The following is a 23,290-nucleotide window of genomic DNA, read 5'->3' on the forward strand; positions in this document are numbered from 1 at the left end:
ATGCTTCTGTTATAAATTCATAGAAAATCAACCATACATCGATTTTGCACTGTTCCACTTTAATTTTTCTCCATGAAGGAAGGACTACAAAATGGGGAAGGTTTGATACAGGGCAGCCATAATCCCTTCACCATCCCAGCACATCCACAGGAGCCCTGCCCAGTTGCTATGCCAACCCTGATGGTCCTAGACAGAAGACAATCAAGATCACAAAGAACTTGCATATGGGAGTGGATTCAGCATGGACTGAAACAAAGGACAATAATCAGATCTTCCCTCAGGGGGCAGGAAACTGCAAACTCCCCTTTGTCTCCTGGAAGTGACTCATGGGGAGGGGGAGAGAAGGGAACCAGCCAGGTGACAGGACACTCAGGTGACCACCGCAACTCCTCCCTCAACCCCTCCTTTCTGTAATGTATGCATGATGTTTCTGGGGGTGGGCTTGACCTAGAGGAGGGGAATTTCAAAAGTTTTTATAAGGTCTTGCACACCATTTTTCTGGGTCTTTCCTCTCACCTGCAAGTGAGGGGAGCACCCTGTTGCAACAGTCAATAAAGGCCAAGCCTACAGGCTGCTGATCTGCTCCAATTTACTCTGGTTGGTGTCTTTACTTTTTGTCCAAGGGAGCCCTCGGATTTTTCCGGTAACAGGGTTGATGTACGAAAATCCTTGGGCTCACTTGGATTTGACAAACAAAGACACCAGCCAAGAATATTGGAGCAAAACAGCAGCTTGCGGGCACACGCGCTAAACCCTGTCTGTGGTGCCTACCCCTTTTCCCCAAATGATGAGATAAGAGACCAGAGTATGGGTTCAAATTGGCCACAACTTTATTGAGCTTCAGAAGTGGGAAACTTGGCACAGGCCTTGGCAGGCAACCCTCTCAGCCCGCCTGGCTGAGGATATGCAGGCTGATGAGGCCCAGTGAGAGGGGACTGCAAAGCGCAAACTTACACAGCATGCCCTTCCACCGCTGCTCTAGGGCCAGGGACTCGCGGGTTTTGCCCTTTAATGGGCCCTGCAAACGCCACCGCATGGGGAGGGAGCATGAATGCACCACCCCCGACTTGATGCTAGACTAAAGGATACCTTGCCAAAGCCTAAAACCGGCAAGGTTGTGACGAAATGCTATGGGGAAGGCGAAACCTGCCAATGCAGGGGAAATTCCTTCCTGGTTCTGAATACAGCAACCATCTTACGACCACAGCAGCCCGCTGACCTGAAACACAAAATATTAGCCCGTAAGGAAAGAATCATTAATTTGAAGACCGCTGACCTAGGATGAAATTATGGAGGCAAGAAATTATTAATTTGAGGGAGGGTGGGTGGGTGATCCTGGAAGGAAGAACAGCAAAAGAGTCAGCCTCTTTTCTTTTGGCCGAGGGCAGGTCAAAGGCCGGCCCAAGCAGGTGGGTCTTCTACCCACCTCATGGAAGAAGCAGGAAGAAGCCTCAAACAAAGGATGGCTCCCACTTTTATAAGTTTCCTCTTATACCCATAACACCCTTAGTGAAGCATCATGCATACATCACAAATACATCATGGTTATGTAACATTATGGGAGGGGGTTTCCGGCAGAAACCTGATCATCAGGTTTGCGCCCATCTCTCCCTTGACCTCCACCTCACACCCATCAAGTGATACAATAGGAATATTGACATGTCCCTGGTTTTCCCTGTTAGGTAATCGCACTTCTCTGTCCTGACCGAGAGGACAACCCACCCGCGTCCCTGCTCTATCTTACAATCATAGAATTGCAGAGTTGTCCACAGGGCTCCCCAGACATTCATTTTCTCCTCTCATGAAATGATTGAGCAACGATAGCCAAGACCAGTGCAATAATTGATTGTGGCAGGTTAATCGACAGCCCAACCTCCTGGGAGCCAATGAGAAAAGGAGAAAGCAAGAGGTGGACTCCTGGCCACAGATGACCTTTGCTTTGTAAGTGACAGGACGGAACGAAGGCACTCTCGGGGGGTCGGTGCTGCAAGAGAAACCATTGGCTTTTCCACTTTGCAAGCAGACCAACTTGCAACCTTCTTTCCGGGTTGATGACCAGCTTGTGGGAGAGGGAATCTGGGGCTCAGAGAGGCTGAGAGAGCTACAATGGGCCCCAGAAGGTCCTGGTGGGCAGCGCACTTAGGGCTGCTGCAGACTTAAAGCAACACCCACTCCTTCTGTTGAACTTTGTGACCTCCCCAAATGAGCTGTTATCTCACAGAGGGCTTGCAATAGCTGGGATTGTTGTTGTTTAGTCATTGAATTGTGTCCGACTCTTCGTGACCCCATGGACCAGAGCATGCCAGGCACTCCTGTCTTCCATTGCCTCCCGCAATTTGGTCAAACTCATGCTGGTCTCTTCGAGAACACTGTCCCACCATCTTGTCCTCTGTCGTCCCCTTCTCCTTGTGCCCTCCATCTCTCCCAACATCAGGGTCTTTTCCAGTGAGTCTTCTCTTCTCATGAGGTGGCCAAAGTCTTGGAGCCTCAGCTTCAGGATCTGTCCTTCCAGTGAGCACTCAGCACTCAGAGGCTGGGATTAGCCTCTGGGAGAATTTGCCCTCATCGTTCTGAGAAGAGCTTGCTGGATCAGGCCAATGGACCATCATCTAGTTCAGCATCCTGTGTCCACAGTGACAACCTAGAGGCCTGGGGTAAACCCACAAGCAGGGTCCAAGCACAACAGTAACACTCATTCAAAGTGCTGGTACTGACCTTTAAAGCCCTAACGGGCCTCGGCCCAGTAGACCTGAAGAAGCATCTCCACCCCCAACTTCCATCCCAGACACTGAGGTCCAGCGCCGAGGCTCTTCTGGCGGTTCCCTCCCTGTGAGATGTGAGGTTACAGGGAACCAGGCAGAGGGCCTTCTCGGTGGTGGCTCCCTCCCTGTGGAATGCCCTCCCATCAGATGTCAAGGAAATAAACAACTATCTGACTTTTAGAATACAATCCTGGCAGCCATTATTGCATATGGAAAGACTCTTTTATTATCCTTTGGGATGTCTGTTGTGAATATACCTAACAAGAAAAACTCTTAAGACACACCTTTCTACTCCCATTTCTGGTCCCAAATCTTGTTTGGGCCTCGAATCTCATTCTGTTCGGACTTTAGCATTTTGCGGTGCAAGGGGAGAACCTGCGGCTGAGTGGACAAGCTTGGCGCAGAGCCAGCCACAAGTCACTGACCTGCCTTGGCTGCGTGTGGAACGAGCAGCTTGTTGCTTGAACAAGTAGGTGGGATCAAGTGCAAAGAGCAATCTGTTCAAGAGCCGTCATCTCCATGTCCTGGCAGGGGAACGGACTCTTTCAGAAGGTGATGGACTTGCCTTCATTGGGGGTGTTCTAAACAGAGGTCAAATGACCCGCCACCAGCGATGCTTCATCTGTGATTCCTGCATTGCTAGATGGTCCTTGGAAGTCCCTTTTGACTCTACAGCTCTATGATTCTAGGCTGTGTGCCTAGTCCTGAATGGGTACCAGGCCTGGAAACCTCAGAGGATGACAGTAGGTCAACAGCCTTGAGGAGGAAGCAGGGCCCTCTGAATTGAGAGCTGTGGAGCCCTCTGGGCTGACATCTGGTGAAGAACCTTTGGAGGTGGAGAAGGTTGAGTCCCCACCACCCAGTCCTTGAGAGGGTGCCAGAAGCTTCAGGTTGGCGCTGAAGGGTGTGCCAACAGACCCAGGGTTCTGCATAAGAGAGATACTCACGAGGAAGGAATCCCTGCCAGAACTTGTGGCCAGGGTGTGGTTCAGGATGACAGAAGATATATGGTCTGCCTTTCGAGACTTCTAATTCTTGGAAATGCTACTGAATGTAGGCGCCCAGGCACTTTTACCTGAATTCCCCAGGTTCTAGGTCTTGGACGGTTGTCTCTGGCTTCATCTCTGTTTGGACCTGGACAGATTCTCTGTGCTTGACCACGCTGGGCTTGGATTGGGCTTCAGTGGCAACTCTGCCCTTGTTGGTGAGTACTTTAGAGAAGCATTGTATCCTCAGTGCCTGGAACTTTATCCCTGGGGGTATCCAAGAGGTCGATCGTGATCTACTGGTTGATCTCTGAGTGATCGCTGTCGATTGCGGGCTCCCTTCCCACCGCTGGCTCCCTTCTGATTGCTTGTTGGAAAAAGCATTGTGTTTAAAGTCTCCGCCACACCTCTGTCCTTGCTCTGCCTGTCTGTTATGTGAAATGGGTGGTCGTTATTGCTAGTTTAGTTTCCTGTATTGCTGCATTCGCCTGTTTTTGTCTGTGTTGGTTTTGCGCCTAAAAAAGCTAGACAACTTTGTCACCCCCCCAAAAAAGCTCAACAGCTTTAAAGGTAAAGGTAAAGGGACCCCTGACCACTAGGTCCAGTTGTGGCTGACTCTGGGGTTATGGCGCTCATCTTGCTTTACTGGCCGAGGGAGCCGGCGTACAGCTTCCGGGTCATGCGGCCAGCAGGACTAAGCCGCTTCTGGTGAACCAGAGCAGCGCACGGAAACGCCATTTACATTCCTGTCGCAGCGATACCTATTTATCTACTTGCACTTTGACGTGCTTTTGAACTGCTAGGTTGGCAGGAGCAGGGACCGAGCAATGGGAGCTCACCCCATCGCGGGGATTTAAACCGCCAACCTTCTGATCAGCAAGCCCTTGGCTTTGTGGTTTAACCCACAGCGCCCCTAAAAAAGGTGAACAACTTTGGTTTCCTCCTCCATCCAGTACCACTGCAAGTTGTTTTATACTAGGAGTAGATCATGGTCTTTAGGGCATGGGCAAGCAAACTAAGGCCCAGGGGCCGGATTCAGCCCAATAGCCTTCTAAATCCGGCCTGTGGATGGTCCGGGAATCAGTGTGTTTTTACATGAGTAGAATGTGTCCTTTTATTTAAAATGCAACTCTGGGTTATTTGTGGGGCATAGGAATTCATTCTCCCCCCCCAAAAAAATATAGTCCGGTCCCCCACCATGTCTGAGGGACAGTGGACCGGCCCCCTGCTGAAAAAGTTTGCTGTGCCCTGCTTTAGGGAGTTTGACATGCCTGCTCTAGGGTGTGCTAGATCAGTGGCTCCCAAAACATTTGTGGCCACTTCCTCCTCTTGGCTCCACAAACTCATGTTCAGTGCCCTCTACCCTGTAAAAAAGCATTATCCAGAATAATAGTTTCCACTACCAACCAAGGAAGGTAACACAATAAAATTCGAATCGGTAACAATTAGTTGCACATCTGTTAGAACATCCAATTAGAACTTTAGTTTAATTAATTCAACAAAACTGATGAACTTGGTCCAGTGATACCAGCTTTTCAAAGTCTGATAGTTATTTATACCTCCAGCACACCCCCAAGGGATTTATTTATTCCATAACATCTATGCACTGCCTGATTGTTTAAAAAAACAAACCCTCAAAGCAGTTTACAAAGAGAGTGGAATAAAAACATTGTCAGGAAGAATCCAGAAAGCAACTCTTCAAAATATTCAGAAAAAAAGGAAACCAGCAATAAACTGAAAACTCATTCGTGTTCCACATGCTTGGGTAGACTTGTGTAAGCAAAAATGGTTTTAGCAGGCATAGCAAAATGTACGGCAAAAGCGGCTGCTTGATGGTAGGGAGTTCGAGCTTAGGTGCTGCTACACTAAAATATATCATTTTCTTAAAAATGCAGCATGGGTATTGTAAGGATATCAGGTGGTTACTCGAGAGCAATCAGGCAAATGCCTCCCTGGTTGGCTGTAAAGCCTCGTTATTGGTGCCAAAAACCCTTCACCATGCAGAGCGCCACTATTCCGTGGCTCGCTCATTCACTGGCAGAATCCGTGAGTGGACGGTCCTTAAACCTTCCTCAGCAAAGCAGTTTCTTGATGCCCAGTCTGCACCTCCCCTCCCGGCGCGAAAGCTTACTGCGCAAGGAGGGCGTGGGTAATGGAGGACCTCTCTCCTCCCCGCTTTGCCCAGGCAAGGTGTCCTGGCACCGTCTCGCCTCCTCCGAGTCCTGAAGCTCCTCTCCACTGGAGGCGTGGTTACACTCCTCCGCTGAGGAGGAGCTGCTTCCCACGATCTTTGGGGGCTCTCTGTAATCCATCCGGCTTTCCCCCTCTCGCCCCTGAGCCGATGGCAGTTCCCTGACAGGTATTATGTAGCACCTGTGACAGGGCCAGTTCCACTGATCGAAGGGGTCAAGTGGTCAGGAAAAGCCTGGGAAGGCAGTGATTTGGAGGAGAATGTCGTGTGGACAAGGAAGAATTACTGTTTGTGAGGACAAGGAAGAAAATTGCTATCCATGTTAAATAACAGTGTGCATCAGTGCTGGATTTATGTATAAGCTAAACAAGCTCTAGCTTAGGGTCCCACTCTCTTGGGGGCCCCCCAAAAATTTAAACCTGGATGTACATTTCCAAAATATAAGATAAAAAATAAAAATAAAATAAAACCTACCTACAGCAACAGTGTTTTGTGTTGTGTAGGCTCCTATGATGTAAGTCATGGGCCCCGCCTGCTCACTTGCTCCCTAAAATATCCCTGGTTTGCTCCTTTCTATATATAGGGTGCCCACATTCTGCATGGACTGGTTGCATGTGCAATATGTGCAAATGGCTTTAGATACCTATTAGGTCCATAAATGACCATATAGCATATATTCAACACAAAAAACAGTGATAATTTGTTGTTGACATAGGACAGCTGGACATAGAAAGGGCCCCATTACCTTCAGTAGCTTAAAAGTAAAGAGTAAAGGGACCCCTGACCATTAGATCCAGTCATGGCCGACTCTGGAGTTATGGCGCTCATCTCGCTTACAGGCTGAGGGAGCCGGCATACAGCTGGTCATGTAGCCAGCATGACTAAGCCGCTTCTGGCGAACCAGAGCAGTGCACAGAAACACTGTTTACCTTCCTGCTGGAGTGGTACCTATTTATCTACTTGCACTTTGACGTGCCTTCGAACTGCTAGGTTGGCAGGAGCAGGGACCGAGCAACGGGAGCTCACCCCGTCATCGCGGGGATTCAAACCACCGACCTTCTGATCGGCAAGTCCTAGGCTCTGTGGTATAACCCACAGCGCCACCCATGTCCCTTTTGGACTGTAAAAGCCAACGCCAATTTTCTTAGGACATCACTGTGACGTTAACATATAAGAGAGAGTGCTAGAGGGGGAATAGTTAAATAGGTTGCACAGACAGGACCCAGGGGGGTGGAGTCAGTGGGTCTATAAAACTAGTTCTGGCAGTTAGTTCGTTGTGGGTTGTGGGTGGGTAGTTGGTTGGGTTTCATGGGTTGGCTGGTTGGGAAAGGCAGTTGGTAATAGAGAGACAGTTAGGGCAGTTGGTCCTTGAGTGTGGGGAGGTAGCAGAGATAGAGAGAGGAACATAAGACTAAGAAAGTAAAGAGGAACACCGTTTGGAATGCTGTAATAGTTTTGTTTTATGTCTGAAATAAAATACACTCTTCCTTATTAATTGAAAAGTTGACTGAGACTGAAGTGATTTTACCAGGGAGGACCTGGTTGGTGGCAGCGGATTAGTGGCGTACGGGTCAATAGCCTGTGAGACGACCGGGGGCTCCGTACGAACGCCACAATCACTTTTTTTTACTCCAAGGGGCTCAAGGTGGCAAATATGGTTCTCCCCCTCATTTAAACTCCCACCGCTGCTGCTGTCACCAGATTTTACACACACACACACACACACACACACACACACACACTATAGAATCTACTGGAGTTAAACTCAGGAAACAGACAAGGGGACCAGTTAGTCATTATTCACTAGGTTTATACTCTTTCCACTCCTCAAAGCAGAGTAAACATAATAAGAAACAAGCAGGAACTTTCAGGAAGAGACAACAGAACAACAGAAAAGAGGTTTTATAAGAAATTAGTCATCCCAAAGACTAACTTCTCCTCCTCGTAACCTCTGAATAGTGTAAAATCCCTAGATTAGTGGCTCACAAAGTGGGTGGTTCCATCTCCTGGGGGGGGGGGGAGAGGGGAAGTCATGAGTGGAAGCCAGGCTTCAGAAGAAGAAGAAGAGTTTGGATTTGATATCCCGCTTTATCACTACCCGAAGGAGTCTCAAAGTGGCTAACGTTCTCCTTTCCCTTCCTCCCCCACAACAAACACTCTGTGAGGTGAGTGGGGCTGAGAGACTTCAGAGAAGTGTGACTGGCCCAGGGTCACCCAGCAGCTGCAGGTGGAGGAGCAGGGAAGTGAACCCGGTTCACCAAATTACGAGTCCACCGCTCTTAACCACTACACCACACTGGCTCTCACAGCTGCACAAAAGCTGCTGGTGGAGAGAACTTGTTGGTATTTTGTATTTTTATATTTTTAAATGGTAATAAGAACAAGCAGAGGAGAGGACTGTGAGAGGACTGTTGGGGCTCCTGGATGAGGAACAGCGAGAGGGGCAGCAAGCTCATAATAATAATATAATAATTTATTATTTGTACCCTGCCCATCTAGCTGGGTCTCCCCAGCCACTCTGGGCGGCTTCCAACAAAGATGAAAAATACATTAACATGTCACACATTAAAAACTTCCCTGAACAGGGCTGCCTTCAGATGTCTTCTGAATGTCAGGTAGTTGTTTATCGCTTTGACATCTGATGGGAGGGCGTGCCAAAGGGCGGGCGCCACTACCGAGAAGGCCCTCTGCCTGGTTCCCTGTAGCTTTGCTTCTCACAATGAGGGAACCACCAGAAGGCCCTCGGAGCTGGACCTCAGTGTCTGGGCTGAACGATGGGGGTAGAGACGTTCCTTCAGGAATACTGGGCCGAGGCCGTTTAGGGCTTTCAAGGTCAGCACCAACACTTTGACTTGTGCTCGGAAACGTACTAGGAGCCAATGTAGATCTTTCAAGACCGGTGTTATGTGGTCTCGGCTGCCACTCCCAGTCACCAGTCTAGCTCAGTGGCTGCCCTGGGCAGCAAAAACCCAGCTATGCCACTGGCAAGAACTTAGGTTTAGCTTGGAAAAGGGAAATAGAGGGGCGATATGAGAGCCATCTTCAAATATCTGCATGGCTGTCCCATGGAAGATGGAGCATACTTTTTTCTCCTGTTCTGGAGGGTAGGACTCAAACCAATGACTTCAAGTGACAAGAAAGGAGATTCCGACTAAATGTCAGGAAGAACTTTCTGACGGTAAGAGCTGTTCAACCATGGAATGGTCTCCATCGGGAGGTTGGGTGGCCCTCTATCCGGGATTCTTTAGTTGGGATTCCTGCGTTGCAGGGGGTTGGACTAGATCACCATTGGGAGTAATTTCCAGCTCTATGATTCTATGAATCCTTGCAGGGCACGTCCAGTATAAGGACTTCTATCAGGGTCTACAATATCCTTTTTGACCCAAGGCAACCAGAACTGGACACAGTCCTCCCAATGTGGTTGCACCATAGATTTGAAGAATGGCACTGAGATTTTCAATTCCTTTCCTAATAATCCCTAGCATGGAATTTGCTGCCACACAATGGAAAAATGTCTTCATTGAGCTATTCACTACAACCACCTTGAGTCCCTGACAGGAAAGAATGCATAAAAAATATATATAAATTAAATGAAAGCCTAAGGTCTCATGTTAGAATATCTGCAAATAGCAAAACTGACGGGATCAGTTACAGGAATATGAAAACAAAAAACAACTAGAGAATGGATAATATTTAAGAATTATGTAAAACTTTATTGTACAAATAACTCCATATTAGCAGAAATTGAGTGATATTTGTAAAGAAAAAGATCAAAGGAACGTATACAAAGCAGAAAGAAATGATATTATACAATGTAAACCTGTGGAAAAAAGAATGTTATATCAAACAGTATAATGAGAAGGATGGAAAGGATTGTACTTTTACTATGTAAATAACTTTGTCTCTTTTTAAAAAAATTGATTTCTTTGTTTCTTATCTTTGTTACTTCTTTATTTCTTTATAAATTTTCTATTTTATATACCGTATTTTTCGCCCCATAGGACGCACCGGCCCATAGGACGCACCAAGTTTTTTTGGGGGGAAAATAAAGAAAAAAGAAATTATTTCCCCCGCAGGCGCTTGTGGGGCCAGCAGCGGGGAGAAGCGCTCTTCTCCTCGCCGCCCGCCTGCAGACCAGGTCCGGGGACAGAGGGAGGAGTCGCTGCGCCTCCCAGCTGTCCCCGGAGCTTGCGGGGCAGGCAGCGGGGAGAAGAGCCCTCTCGCTCTCCAGGCTTCAGCGAAAGCCTGCATTCGCCCCATAGGACGCACACGCATTTCCCCTTCATTTTTGGAGGGGAAAAAGTGCGTCCTATAGGGCGAAAAATACGGTAATATTCTTTTTTTTACCTGTTAAGAGATAGTACATAATGTTTGTATAGACATGCAAATCTTTTAATCAATAAAGAATTGATAGTTAAAAAGAAAAAGAAAAAGTAAATCCCAAGGTCTCGTTCCTGGTCCACCAATTCTAGTTCGGGACCCACAAGCATATTTGTGAAATTAAGATTTTTAAAATCCTCGCTTTACACTTGTTTCCACTGAATTGCATATGCCATTGCAGATACCCCTGCAGTTTCTGGACGCACCACCAGCTCCGGCTCTGGAGCCCCCAATTCTGGCAGCATGCTCAGCATCCCAGAAATAATCCGGAAGAAGCGGGATAGGGAGAAGCTGCAGCAGGAGGAGATCATCTACTTTGTCCAGGCTGTGTCCAGGAAGGCCTTGCAGGAAGGGCAAATTGGTAAGGAAGGTTCTGGGGCTGGGGAATCAGGGGGGTGGGGAAAAGAGGAGGATGCATTCAAGAATGAGGAGGAAACTCTGAAAACAGGCACAGCCAAGGCAACCATTCCCATGACTTCCTATGTAGGGATTTAGCCAGAACTTATTTTTACTGCTCTCCAAGAATAATGCTACAGGGTTCAAATGAGGAAGCACTGAAGACTTAGGATGCCTTCATAGGGTTTGCTTAACTTACAAGGAGGCCCTCGTGGAAGCAGACTGACATTCCTGCAGCAGAAAACACAACCACTGGTCCTGCATTCTTGTCTCTCCTTGCTATTTTTTGGAAATCTGCATTCAATTTCCTGTATCTTTCACTATGGTTTCACTATGGTTGAGAGCCAGTGTGGTGTAGTGATTAAGAGCGGTAGCCTCGTAATCTGGGGAACCGGGTTCGCGTCTCCGCTCCTCCACATGCAGCTGCTGGGTGACCTTGGGCCAGTCATGCTTCTCTGAAGTCTCTCAGCCCCACTCACCTCACAGAGTGTTTGTTGTGGGGGAGGAAGGGAAAGGAGAATGTTAGCCGCTTTGAGACTCCTTAAAGGGAGTGAAAGGCGGGATATCAAATCCAAACTCTTCTTCTTCTCTTCTTACCTCCCTTGCATTTTGCTTGCCTTCTCTCCCCCGCTATTTGTAAGGCCTCATTGGACAGCCACTTTGCTTTCTTGCATTTCCTTTTCATGGGGATGGTTTTCGTTGCTGCCTCCTGTATAATGTTGCGAGCCTCCATCCATAGTTCTTCAGGCACTCTGTCCACCAAGGAAATAAGTAATCAAAGGAATTATGGAAACCAAGAGCTGGTTGATTTCATCTTGAGCAGCTGGATAGCATTCTCCTGAAATCTTGCATGCGTTTCCTTATTATATAGTTGTAAGTAGAATATCCAATGATTTCTTTAAAACTAAAAAAAGGGGGAAACTACCTAAAACTTGTGCAATCATATCTGTACAAATATCTCTTTTTAGCCATGTCTTTACAAATAGAGCTTTGGGTGAGCAGCCACAACAGAAGACTCTCTTGTGGCCTAGAATAATCACCTTGCTAGTGATCAAAAGAATTGATGCTTTTGAATTCTGGTGCTGGAGGAGAATCTTGAGAGTCCCATGGACTGCAAGAAGATCAAACCTCTCCATTCTGAAGGAAATCAACCCTGAGTGCTCACTGGAAGGACAGATCCTGAAGCTGAGGCTCCAAGACTTTGGCCACCTCATGAGAAGAGAAGACTCCCTGGAAAAGACCCTGATGTCTTTGGAGGGCCCAAGGAGAAGGGGACGACAGAGGACGAGATGGTTGGACAGGGTTCTCGAAGCTACCAGCATGAGTTTGACCAAACTGCAGGAGGCAGTGGAAGACAGGAGGGCCTGGCGTGCTCTGGTCCAGGGGGTCACGAAGAGTCGGACACGACTAAACGACTAAAGAACAACAACAAAGTGACCCAACACTTCGCTGTTCTCAGAATCAGAATGGTCAAGGTTCCACAATATGGGCTGGTTCTTAAAACAATACAAAAACCTGCACAACCTGCTGACTGAACCAAATCCAGCATGTGTGACATGCCAGGCCATGTCTGTGGCTTGTGCTAGCCCCTCTTAGAATATCTCTCTGGCTTAAGCACCTCACCCTCATCACCTGTTGTCTTCTAGGAGCGATGCTGATGGCCATCCGACTACAGGGCATGGAGCCTGACGAGACTCTGGTGCTGACGCAGGCAATGGCTACATCAGGGAGGGTCCTTGAGTGGCCGGAGAAATGGCAAGGGCTCCTGGTGGACAAGCACTCCACTGGGGGAGTGGGCGACAAAGTCAGCCTGCCTCTGGCACCAGCCTTGGCTGCCTGTGGCTGTAAGGTGAGTTGAGAAGGTTCTTCCAACCTCTCTGGTTCCCGGGCAAAAATGAAAGAGGCCCACAGCCCGTTCTCAAGCCACGATGCTGAACTAGGTCAGCCATTCAGCAGACTCCTCTGAGCTTCTTAAAGAAACACCTTCCCCCCTACCCAACTTCCTATGCTGCTCATAACCTATGACAACCCAGACTTTCCTCCTTTCCTTTCAACAGGTGCCCATGATCAGTGGCCGAGGTCTGGGCCACACCGGAGGCACGCTGGACAAGCTGGAGTCCATACCTGGCTTCATGGTCTCCCAGAGCCCAGAACAGGTGAGGTGTCCCAGGTTGTGGAGACAAAGGGGCTTTTGCGGTATGTGTTGAGGGTATGTGGCTGTCTGTTTCTGTCGGCCGAGAACTCTGATGACGAGAGGCCCATGCAGACAGCCCAGGACTTGTTCTCTTGCAGATGAAGCAGATTCTGGAACAGGTTGGTTGCTGCATTGTGGAGCAGAGTTCAGAGCTGGTCCCAGCAGACAAGGTCCTCTATGCCCTGAGAGATGTAACAGCCACAGTGGACAGCTTGCCCCTCATCACAGGTACGGGGTGAGATCCAGTTGCAGGAGAAATTCCGGGTGCTGAGGCCCTGGCTATGTATGGGCTTCTTCCAATCAGGCAGCTGTCAGGGAACTGTGGGCTGAGAAGGGGGAAACGCTTGGGAAATATAGAGAGCAGCCTCCGATAATGAGTAGCTGCACCTCGTCAGAGAGGGAAGATGAGGAGGGGCTGTCAGGAAACAATGAATCAGGGAGGGAGGGGCAACTTCCAAAGCTTCGCTCTTTACATAAGGGAGGAAGGAAGAGGAGAGGTTTCAGGAAGCTGTTATGCTGGAGAGGAAGAAAGGAGGGGCCAGTCTCGGCAACTGACACCAAATGAGTAGGAAATGCTTTTAAGAGCTCCGTATTGTAAATAGTATAATGGACTTAATAAATCCTGTAAAGCTGGCTGGAGTCCCGGGCTGTTATCTCTTCTAGCACCCACCAATCATCCTGATAGCAGCAGTTATGTGCCTGTAGCATAACTGACTTCATTATTCTTCATAATTGAAGAATTCATTACTTTGTCTAGCGTGTACCCCCCAATTGCACCCAAGGCTACTACCGCCCCCTGGATTGTTCCAGCGCCGTCGCCCCCTCCCCCCAGGAGACAGTATTGCCCACTTTGGGAAACACTGGCTTAGTTTTTTTTCTGTGAATATTTTTTTTAAAATAATATTTTATTAAGTTTTTTAACAAGAAAAAGATTTCAAGACAATGAACGAAAAACACAAGAAAAATACAAAAACGCAAAAATACAAGAATACAAGAATACAAAAATTTAAACATAAAAAGGAAAATAAAAAATAAAAAATAAAAATCCCTCTTTTTAATTTCTCACCGTTCATTTACTTATTTTCCTGACTTCCTCACACCTCCCTTTTTTGTATTCCATTTAAAAGTTGGGTCAGCAAATTCATACCCTCTTAATTGATCCTTAATTATTTATCCTCACATATTATAGCTTCAAATTTTCGTCTAATATCAATCCATTCTTGCATATTCTTATTTTACCTTATTACTAGAACCACTTCATTTCATTTCAGCGTCATCAACATTCAAAAATTTTACAATGTTTCTGTAAATAGATCTTAAATTTCTTCCAATCTTCTTCCACCAACTCTTCTCCCTGGTCTCGGATTCTGCCAGTCATTTCCGTTTTTTCTGTGAATAAAAGCCGATAGCACTTCATGTCTCGAGTCCTCTTCCTGACCTGCGGATATACCTGCATTCCTGACAGCCCCTTGCCTCTCTTTTGCCTCACAGGCTCCATCCTGAGCAAGAAGGCTGTGGAGAACATCTCTGCCCTGGTTCTGGATGTGAAGTTTGGCAGCGCAGCCCTTTACCCCACCCTGGAGAGCGCCCAGCAGCTGGCTGAGAGCCTGGTGAGTCCTCAGAGAAGGGCCACTGGCTTCTGGGGGCTTTCAGCTCCTTCATGGAGGAGAGGGCTATTGGGGGGCTACCAGCCAGGGCAGCTCTGCCCTGCCGCCATAGTCGGGGGCAGCAGTGATTCTGAATCCCAGTTGCTCTTGAATCCTGCTTGTGGACTTGCCACAGGCATCTGGTGAGAAGAACACCAACAGGATGCTGGTCTAAATGGCCTGATCCAGGAAGCCCTCCTTCTGTTCTGCTTCTTGGGATGGGGATTTGGAGACCGAATGTTCTCCTTAAATCCTTCCAGTGGCAGACAAAGATGATGGACTATGCAGAATTAGCAAAGTTGACCGGTGGAATCCGGAACCAATGCGACCAAAAGTTTCAAAGAGACTGGAGTAAATTTATTGGGTATATGAATAATTATTGCAAAAATGGGAAGACACTAGCGGGATTGAAATAAATCCTGAAATGAAATTCAAAACATTTTATAACTTTCTAGATCAAAGAGACAGCGTTGACTATAAGGACATAAAAGTCATAAGTGGAGGTTTTAAAGTGCGATATAAAGTATTGAAAACAAAAAAACCAGTTGAAGGGATGGAGGGACGCGGATGGCACTGTGGGTTAAACCACAGGGCCTAGGGCTTGCCAATCAGAAGGTCGGTGGTTCGAATCCCTGTGATGGGGTGAGCTCCCATTGTTGGGTCCCTGCTCCTGCCAACCTAGCAGTTCCAAAGCAGGTCAAAGTGGAAGTAGATAAATAGGTACCGCTCCAGCGGGAAGGTAAATGGAGTTTCCGTGCCCTGCTCTGGTTTTGCCAGAATTGGCTTAGTCATGCTGGCCACATGACCCGGAAGCTGCACGCCAGCTCCCTCGGCCAGTAAAGCGAGATGAGTCCCGCAACCCCAGAGTCAGCCACAACTGGACCTTTACCTTTATCTTTATAAAGTCTTGAAAACAAAAAACCAGTTGAAGGGATGGAGGGAAGTGACAAGCTCGGCAGAGCAAAGAGTAATTTTATTTGCTATTATAGTGTTGGAAATATTGTGTTAAAAACGAAATTAATAAAAATTATATGTAATAATAATAATAATAATCCCACAGAGGGAAGGCAGACAGAAAATGCCTCTTGCTGAGGGGAGGTTTGGCATAAGTGGCATCCAGGGACACCTTTGTTTGTGCCACATTCTCCCCTGGCAGCCCATTGAGAAGAGACAACATTTTCATAGAAGCAAAAGAATAATTCCGGGCGGTCGTGTCTGCGTTAACTTCCCATTAGTGCAAAGGAGTTTAAAAATTTTAGGGATGTCTTTTCTTTATCTAAAGAGGGAGCAGTGCTTTCTTTCCTGGGTGCAAATCATAGAACACTTTTTCCTTTACCATGTTCCGGTCTCATTCATTCATTCTCTCTCTCAAAGGTGTGTGTTGGGACCCAGCTAGGGATATGCACATCGGCGGTGCTCAGCAAGATGGACGGGCCTTTGGGGTCTCGAGTGGGTCACTCCTTGGAGGTGCTTGAATCCTTGGAGTGCTTGGACGGACAAGGACCTGGGGATCTCCGTGAGCTGGTGACCACGCTAGGTCTGCACTGGGGGGGGGGGCACCTGAGTGGCATTATAAAACGTTTCACTATATTGTGTTGGGAGGGAGAGAGGGAGGTTTTCTGTTGAATGTCCATCAAGGCTGTGAACAGCGGACCTGTTGTGGCGTCCAGTCCACTTCCATTGCGCCAATCTGGAAGGAATCTCAGCCATGCAGTAAAACTCTCGTACAACAGCTTCTTCTATTCTGTTGTTGTTGTTGAGTCGTTTAGTCGTGTCCGTTTCTTTGTGACCCCCTGGACCAGAGCACGCCAGGCACTCCTGTCTTCCACTGCCTCCTGCAGTTTGCTCAAACTTATGCTGGTCTCTTCGAGAACACTGTCCAACCATCTCGTCCTCTGTCGTCCCCTTGTGCCCTCCATCTTTCCCAACATCAGGGTCTTTTCCAGGGAGTCTTCTCTTCTCATGAGGTGGTCAAAGTATTGGAGTCTCAGCTTCAGGATCTGTCCTTCCAGTGAGCACTCAGGGCTGATTTCCTTCAGAATGGAGAGGTTTGATCTTCTTGCAGTCCACGGGACTCTCAAGAGTCTCCACAGGCACCAGCAAATAACAAATCAGCCAGGAGCAAGCGAAGGCATGATGCTTCCGTAGCTGTCAACTTTTCCCTTTTCTTATGAGGAGGGCATGAGGGTGTGAGTTGGGGCTGGGGAAAGGAAGCCGCTCTCTCTCCATGGACCACCATTTTTCTTCCATCTCTCCAGGAGGAACCTTACTGTGGCAGTGTGGGAGAGCCAGTTCTGTTTCCCAAGGCACTGCCCGCATTGCCAAAGCCCTGGACAACGGCTCTGCCCTGAGGACTTTCCAGGCCATGCTGGAAGCGCAAGGGGTGGAAGCCAATGTGGCCCATGCCCTATGTGCCGGGGGTCAGGAAGAGCGATCACGGGTGCTGGGCCAAGCCTGGGCGCAGGAGGAACTGGTGGCTCGGCGTGATGGTAAGGATGAGGGTGTGCTGTTAGGATTTTTAACCACCTGTGCTGCTACAGCAAGTAGCACAATGTTTGTTTATATCATGTGAGTGCCTGAGAGCGTGAGACAGAAAGTCTCAGCACTGTTAAAAAGTTACCGTATTTTTCGCTCCATAAGGCACACCTAGTTTTTAGAGGGGGAAATCAAAGAAAAAAAATATTATTCCCCCCCCCCAGCCCCAAAGAGCAGAGGACAGGCGTCAATAACATCAAATATTCTCAGACGCACAAGCACGGCCTCCATCTTGAGTGCCCAGCACCTGACACAAAGTCAGATATAGGTCCTCCTTCAACTTTTCTGACTAGGGTATTTAGCCATTAAACAAGGGAGCAGGGCCTTTTCTGTGGTGGCTCCCCGTTCACAGAATGCTCTCCCCAGAGAGGCCCACCTGGCGCCATCATTACATTACATCATTACATGTCAGGCACCAGGCAAAAGCATTCCTCTTTACCCAGGCCTATGGCTCTTAAATAATCTATGGCCTGTGAAAGTGTGGGGGAGAGGACTGCTATTGTGGAAGAGTTTGGAAGGAAGGAATCTCAAAGCGGCTAACATTCTCCTTTCCCTTTCTCCCTCACAACAAACACTCTGTGAGGTGAGTGGGGCTGAGAGACTTCAAAGAAGTGTGACTGGCCCAAGGTCACCCAGCAGCTGCATGTGGAGGTGCGGAGATGCGAACCCGATTCACCAGATTATGAGTTTACCGCTCTTAACCACTACACCACACTGGCTCTCTGATGATTGTTTTATTTTTATGCTGTATTTTATTATGCTTTTTATTATGTTTTTATTATTGATGTTCTGTAATGTGTTCACACACAACTGGTCACCCAACCTCTACTTAAAAACCTCCAAGGAAGGAGAGCCCACTAACCATAAGTCAGGCTTCATCAAACTCTGCCCTCCAGAATATGTTGGCCTACAACTCCCATGATCCCTAGGTAGCAGGACCTGTGGTAAGGGATGATGGGAATTGTCGTCTCAAAGCACCTGGAGGGCTGAGTTTGAGGAAGCCTGCTGTAAGGAATCCACTGTCAAATGGCTCTCACTCTTAGAATGTTCTTCCCAATGTTCAGTTGGGATCTCCTATCTTGGAATCTGAGGCCATCGGTTCAGGTCCCACCTTTCAGAGCAGGAGAAAACAAGCTCGCTCCTTCTTCCATGCTAACCTAAGGTTACCAGATTTTTTTTCAATAGATCCGGGGACACAATCAATGAATCAATCAATCAATCAATCTACATGTTCGGGATGTTGATGTTGCAGCGATGCGGTGGCAGAGGCACGGCCGCCGCCGTGACCTCAACCGCCATGTTTCCCCTTCCTCCGAGGCTTCAATCTCCTTTCTCCATGAGCCTCAGCAGCCCCTAAGTTGTTGGTCCTTTGGTGGTGGTGGGGAAGCAGTGCGTGGTGGGTCACCCATGGAAGGCGGAGAAGGAGGGCTGAGAGTGGTGGTGGCAAGGCTCGGGCAGCGCGATGCCTCCCTTCCCATCAGAGCAAACCCAATCCCATTCCTACCTTTGTGCAAGCAGGAGGGTTGCGGGGATCCCTCAGCTGGGAAGGGAGGCTTCACACTGCCTTTCAGAGCAGCCCCAATCCCATTCCCACTTTCGTGCAAGCAGGAGGGGGCTGGGATTCCTCAGCTGGGAAGGGAGGCTTCCCATTGCCTAATTGAGAGTTCCCTGCACTGCTCCTGCTTGCACGCGAGTAGGAGTTGGGAGGCTGCTCTGATAGGCAGCATGAAGCCTACCTTCACAGCTTAGTTGCTGGCGTCAGGGAAGGTGGAGGCAGCCCTGACGCTGCATCTGAGAGCCCCTTCACCACCATCATATGGGGACTTCTGAGCAGCTCCTGAAGCCAGCCAGAGCCAGCTGCTCCGGGCTGCTGAGACTGCCGCTGTTGCGTTTCCCGGGGACATTAGATGAAATCCGGGGACGGAATTTGTTCGGGAACTTATTGCCAAATCTGGGGACTGTCCCCATAAAACGGGGACGCCTGGTAACCCTATGCTAACCGCCGTCCTGACTTTCCTCCACAGGGACAGTTCAGCAGATCCTTGGCCTCCCCATTGCCCGGGTAATACATGGTCTGGGAGGCGGCCGCAGCCAGAAGGGGCAAATGATAAATCACAGAGTGGGAGCTGAGGTGCTGGTCTCTGTGGGGCAGAAAGTGAAAAAAGGTAAGAACTTCAAGTGGGGTGTGTGTGTGTTTGTGTGTGAGAGAGAGTGTTCATCTTCTAGTTTGGTCTGCTCTCGTACATGGGATGAGGCAGTCGGGTGTTATTAGAATTCTAAGGTCCCAAATATAAAATAAATGTTCCTAAATGTACAAGGCAAACACATACATAAGTATATAAACCTCATGTCTGAAACAGTACAGGAGAGCAATCCTAAAGTCATTTTGACTCTCCCAAACCATTTTGACTCTCCCAAATTGACCTTCAATATTTCTCTGCAAGGAGGAAGGAAATGGGGAAAGTCTTTTGCTTACCTGTCTTAAGGGCATATTTGCGTATGAATAAGGTGAGCCTATGACCTGGACTCAGGAACTAAAGTATTAACCATTACAAAAGAATGGCCAAGCTGCCCAGGTAAAGCAATCAGTGACCATTAACAGATATCCTGGCAAACAGGATTTCTGCTGTAGAGCTTTTGAGATGTATGCATGATATTTTGGGGGTGGTCTTGGGCTACAGGGTGTGCACCATTATTCTGAGTGGAATGAGTCGGGGACCATGTTGCTTTTCAATATTCTCTGATTGGCCTCTGTTATTTTCTCCTTCCGATAGGGGACCCACTTAAGGACTCTATACGGGCTCTTGGGTACCCCATAAGGGAAAAGTAGCAGTTTTTTTCTTACAACACAGGGGAGGCACAATCTTGATTCAGACAGCAGAGTTTCTTGGTCCAGCCCTGCCAATAGGGTGTCCTCCAAGTGTTTTGCATCACAACTTCCATCAGCCCTAGCCAGTGTGCATAGGGGTCATGGTGTTAGAATTCCTGCTCCATGATTGCAGTCATGGGATTGTTGTCTATCACATGACAGTATATGTTTTGACTCCACAGAGTGGGAAGTGACGGAAACAGGATGTTTGTGTTACTGTGTTCCGTGAAGTGGGACTATTGTCCTTTGTTCTTTCTCTTTGCTGTCTGATGCTAGAGAGAGAGGGAGCCATCTTGCAGTGCTCCATGTGTGTTTATATGTAAATAAAGTAGATTAGCCAAAATGCTGAGTTGCTGAGCTCCGAAGTCTGCTGGCATCGATCGCTGTGATGTTCGGGCTGAAGAAAGCTTTTGAAGCTCCCAAACGATTAACCAGGAGGGAGAGAACATGCCAGTTGGGCATGTGTCTCTGTCAGGGTCCTACTTGAGTGTAGGCTGAGCTCCTGATAAATGGATGATGGGATTTGTAGTCCAAAACATCTATAGCATACCCACATTAGCTAGATCAAGGGAGTGGAGCTTGTTGTTGCTGAACTACAGCTCCCATGAGCCTCAGCAAGCAGAGGATCAGCTCTTGTGACATCAGCCTCCCTTTTCTTTCTTGGCCATAGTTTCCGTACATCTCCTCCGGTACAGGATCTGTGACTCACATCTAGATGGAACCTGTGAGCCACGCTTTAGCAGAGATATGCAGAAAGCGAGGCTGTGCAGATATGTGGCGTCACAATTTTATTATTTACAGGAAATCAAAACAACAAAATATGGCGGGTGTGAGCAGCGTCTCTCACACACGTCTTCTCTGTCAGAACAAATAGCAGAGAACAAAAGCACAAAGAACAGAAGTTCTGTATCTGAGTTTCCATCCCCAGACTTCCAGCAGTGTGGAATGTAAATAAGAATCACATGACCCAAGCAATGGGAGAATGGTATCCTAACACATAGGACCAGGATGCCGAGTCAAAAAGCAACAACCTAGAAGGTTTTAAAACAGGATTGGACGAATCCTTGGAGAGGAATATCAATGCTATTAGAACCACATTCACTATTCTCTGCCACTCGTTGCTGGAAGACTCAGGATAGGAGATTTGCTCTTGTGCTCGAATCCTGCTTGAGGCATCTGTTTGGCCCCAGTGAGAACAGGATGTTAGGCTGGGTGGGCCATTGGCCTGATCCAGCAGGCTCTTCTTATGTCCTTACTGTGGGAATGTTTAGGGATGCGGGGGAGGATATATTGTCTAAGATATCCTATCCCAATGTAGCCTTATTAGACTTTACCAATTGGTGGGCTCTGCGTTGCTCCTGGATGGGAGGAAGGAAGTCAAATGACACTGAGGGTTGATTCAGAGAAAGAGTTCTTTATTTCTGCTCTCCGGAGCAGCAGAAAGGCACTCGCGTAGTCAGTCCACAGCAAGTCCAAAGAAATGAGAGATTTCATGCAGTATATATATTCTCCAGGCACCCTCTTCCCTCCTTCCCCAGGAATCCAACCACATCAGCCTATATACACAGATTGACATCACATATGTTCCTGCTCCGGTATTCTTAACCATAAAAGGTATTTCTGTATTTCTGACCATAAAAGGATATTCCTGTTCCTACTCTGTAATAATCCTGTATTTCTGACCATAAAAGGATATTCCTGTTCCTACTCTTATCTTGGAGCAAGAGGTCACCATCTCCAAGAACACCCTCTGGTGCTGTTCCCAGACTAGGTCTGTGCGTCTTTTGTGGTCAGGATATAAGATAAGGCACAGACGTGTCTTCTCTGTTCTACTGGTACAGTCAAGGCCATCCTTGCCATCACAAACTGATAAAGGAGAGGGCTCTGAGCACTTGTTTATACAGCTGGGTTTCGGCTCAAGAGCTCAAGTTAAAGCATTTTAGCTAAGGAAAAATAGGGATTTTGGTGCAGTTTCAAACTGCCTGCACAGTCAGTTTTGGGTTTGGGAAACCCATTCCTTCACCAACTTATCTCTACAAGTTCAACAAAATCAGCAGAGTTAACATTCCCCTTTTTAAAAACCACACGCACAGCAGATAGCTTGCTCAGACTTGTTAGAGTCTCTGTAAATATTTCCTGGTACAGTGGTGCCCCGCAAGACGAACGCCTCGCAAGACGGAAAACCCGCTAGACGAAAGGGTTTTCCGTTTTGGAGGCGCTTCGCAAAACGAATTTCCCTATGGGCTTGCAAGACGAAAATGTATTGCGAGTTCCTGCGGGTTTTCTCCCCTAAGCCGCTAAGCCGCTAAACAGCCGATCCGCTGATAAGCCGCTTATCAGATGATCCGCTAAAAGCCGCTAAACCGCTAATAGCGCTAATCCGCTAAGCTGTCAATGGGCTTGCTTCGCAAGACGAAAAAACCGCTATACGAAGAGCCTCACGGAACGGATTAATTTTGTCTTGCGAGGCACCACTGTATTCCCCCCGTTCAATCCCTCCTGAAATAAGATGCTACGCAGTCTTCTGTAAAGTATAAAATGTTTACTCTCAAGTAATCATCTGTTCACATAAAGGTTCCCAGAAGGCAGACTTAAAAGCTTAGAACATAGTTTAAATGTGGTGACTATCTCCTTATGGGAGAAAGCCCCCTTTTCTTCTCTTGGCCTGGAGTCAAGGGTGCATCTTAGTAGTGCTGTTGTTAAGATGGCATCGATAGAGACAAGAGAGACAAGATGGTCGCCAGCCTGTGGTTCTGCTTCATTTCTACATCAGGAGAGGCCGTGTCTATCTCAAGTTACACGTAGGAAATTTAGTCTCAGTCTTGGAAAGCAGGAAGTTCCGGCTGGAGGACTGAGACAACCTTCATGTCTACTCTAGCAATGTTGTGTTCGACTGCACCTGATTCTTACATCCCAAACTTACAACTACTTCTTTCCCCTCCCTTCCAGGGGATCCGTGGATCCGGATCCATTATGAGAATCCAGAGTTGGGTGACGTTGGCCGGCGTGAGTTGCAGGAGGCATTGATCCTGGAAGACTCTGAGCCCTTCGTTCCTGGCTCAAAGGTGGCAAGGACTATTCTCCCGCAGGGCCAGTGGGCCAGGCCAGAGAAAGATTAGCAGGACTTAAGAGGGCTGAACAAAGTCAGCCCCCTGTCAACTGTCCACAGGATGCGGGACGAGATGGGCCATGCGACTGATCATGTTAGGATCACTGCACTTAGCTCTTGAATCACCTACAGCCTTCTAATAGGGAGCTTCTTCTATTTTTTACTGAACCCATGGCAGGATGAGAGAATGTGAGTTTTGATTTGGCAGGATTTGAGTAATAC

The 23,290-nt window shown here is 47.9% G+C and overlaps 1 protein-coding gene across 1 annotated transcript; it reads left to right on the forward strand.

Annotated features, from left to right (window-relative positions):
• The first annotated feature begins 1,304 nt into the window (after positions 1-1,304).
• Positions 1,305-23,290, forward strand: TYMP (thymidine phosphorylase). Its single transcript, XM_081880069.1, has 10 exons — positions 1,305-3,966; positions 10,513-10,680; positions 12,362-12,564; positions 12,773-12,871; positions 13,008-13,137; positions 14,401-14,519; positions 15,930-16,092; positions 16,814-17,044; positions 19,115-19,255; positions 22,909-23,290. The coding sequence occupies exons 2-10, from the start codon at positions 10,563-10,565 to the stop codon at positions 23,076-23,078; spliced, it is 1,374 nt and encodes a 457-aa protein (XP_081736195.1). The 5' UTR covers positions 1,305-3,966; positions 10,513-10,562; the 3' UTR covers positions 23,079-23,290.

The sequence above is a fragment of the Podarcis erhardii genome, assembly GCF_964252035.2.
Source record: "Podarcis erhardii genome assembly, chromosome: 10".
NCBI lineage: Eukaryota > Metazoa > Chordata > Lepidosauria > Squamata > Lacertidae > Podarcis > Podarcis erhardii.

Bases quoted from the DNA above. Each gene is read 5' to 3' on its own strand.
- TYMP (XM_081880069.1), top strand. From the start codon at position 10,563: ATGCTCAGCATCCCAGAAATAATCCGGAAGAAGCGGGATAGGGAGAAG. The intron at 17,045-19,114 runs GTAAGGATGAGG...TTTCCTCCACAG, and splicing joins ACTGGTGGCTCGGCGTGATG to GGACAGTTCAGCAGATCCTT. The intron at 19,256-22,908 runs GTAAGAACTTCA...CCTCCCTTCCAG, and splicing joins GGGGCAGAAAGTGAAAAAAG to GGGATCCGTGGATCCGGATC.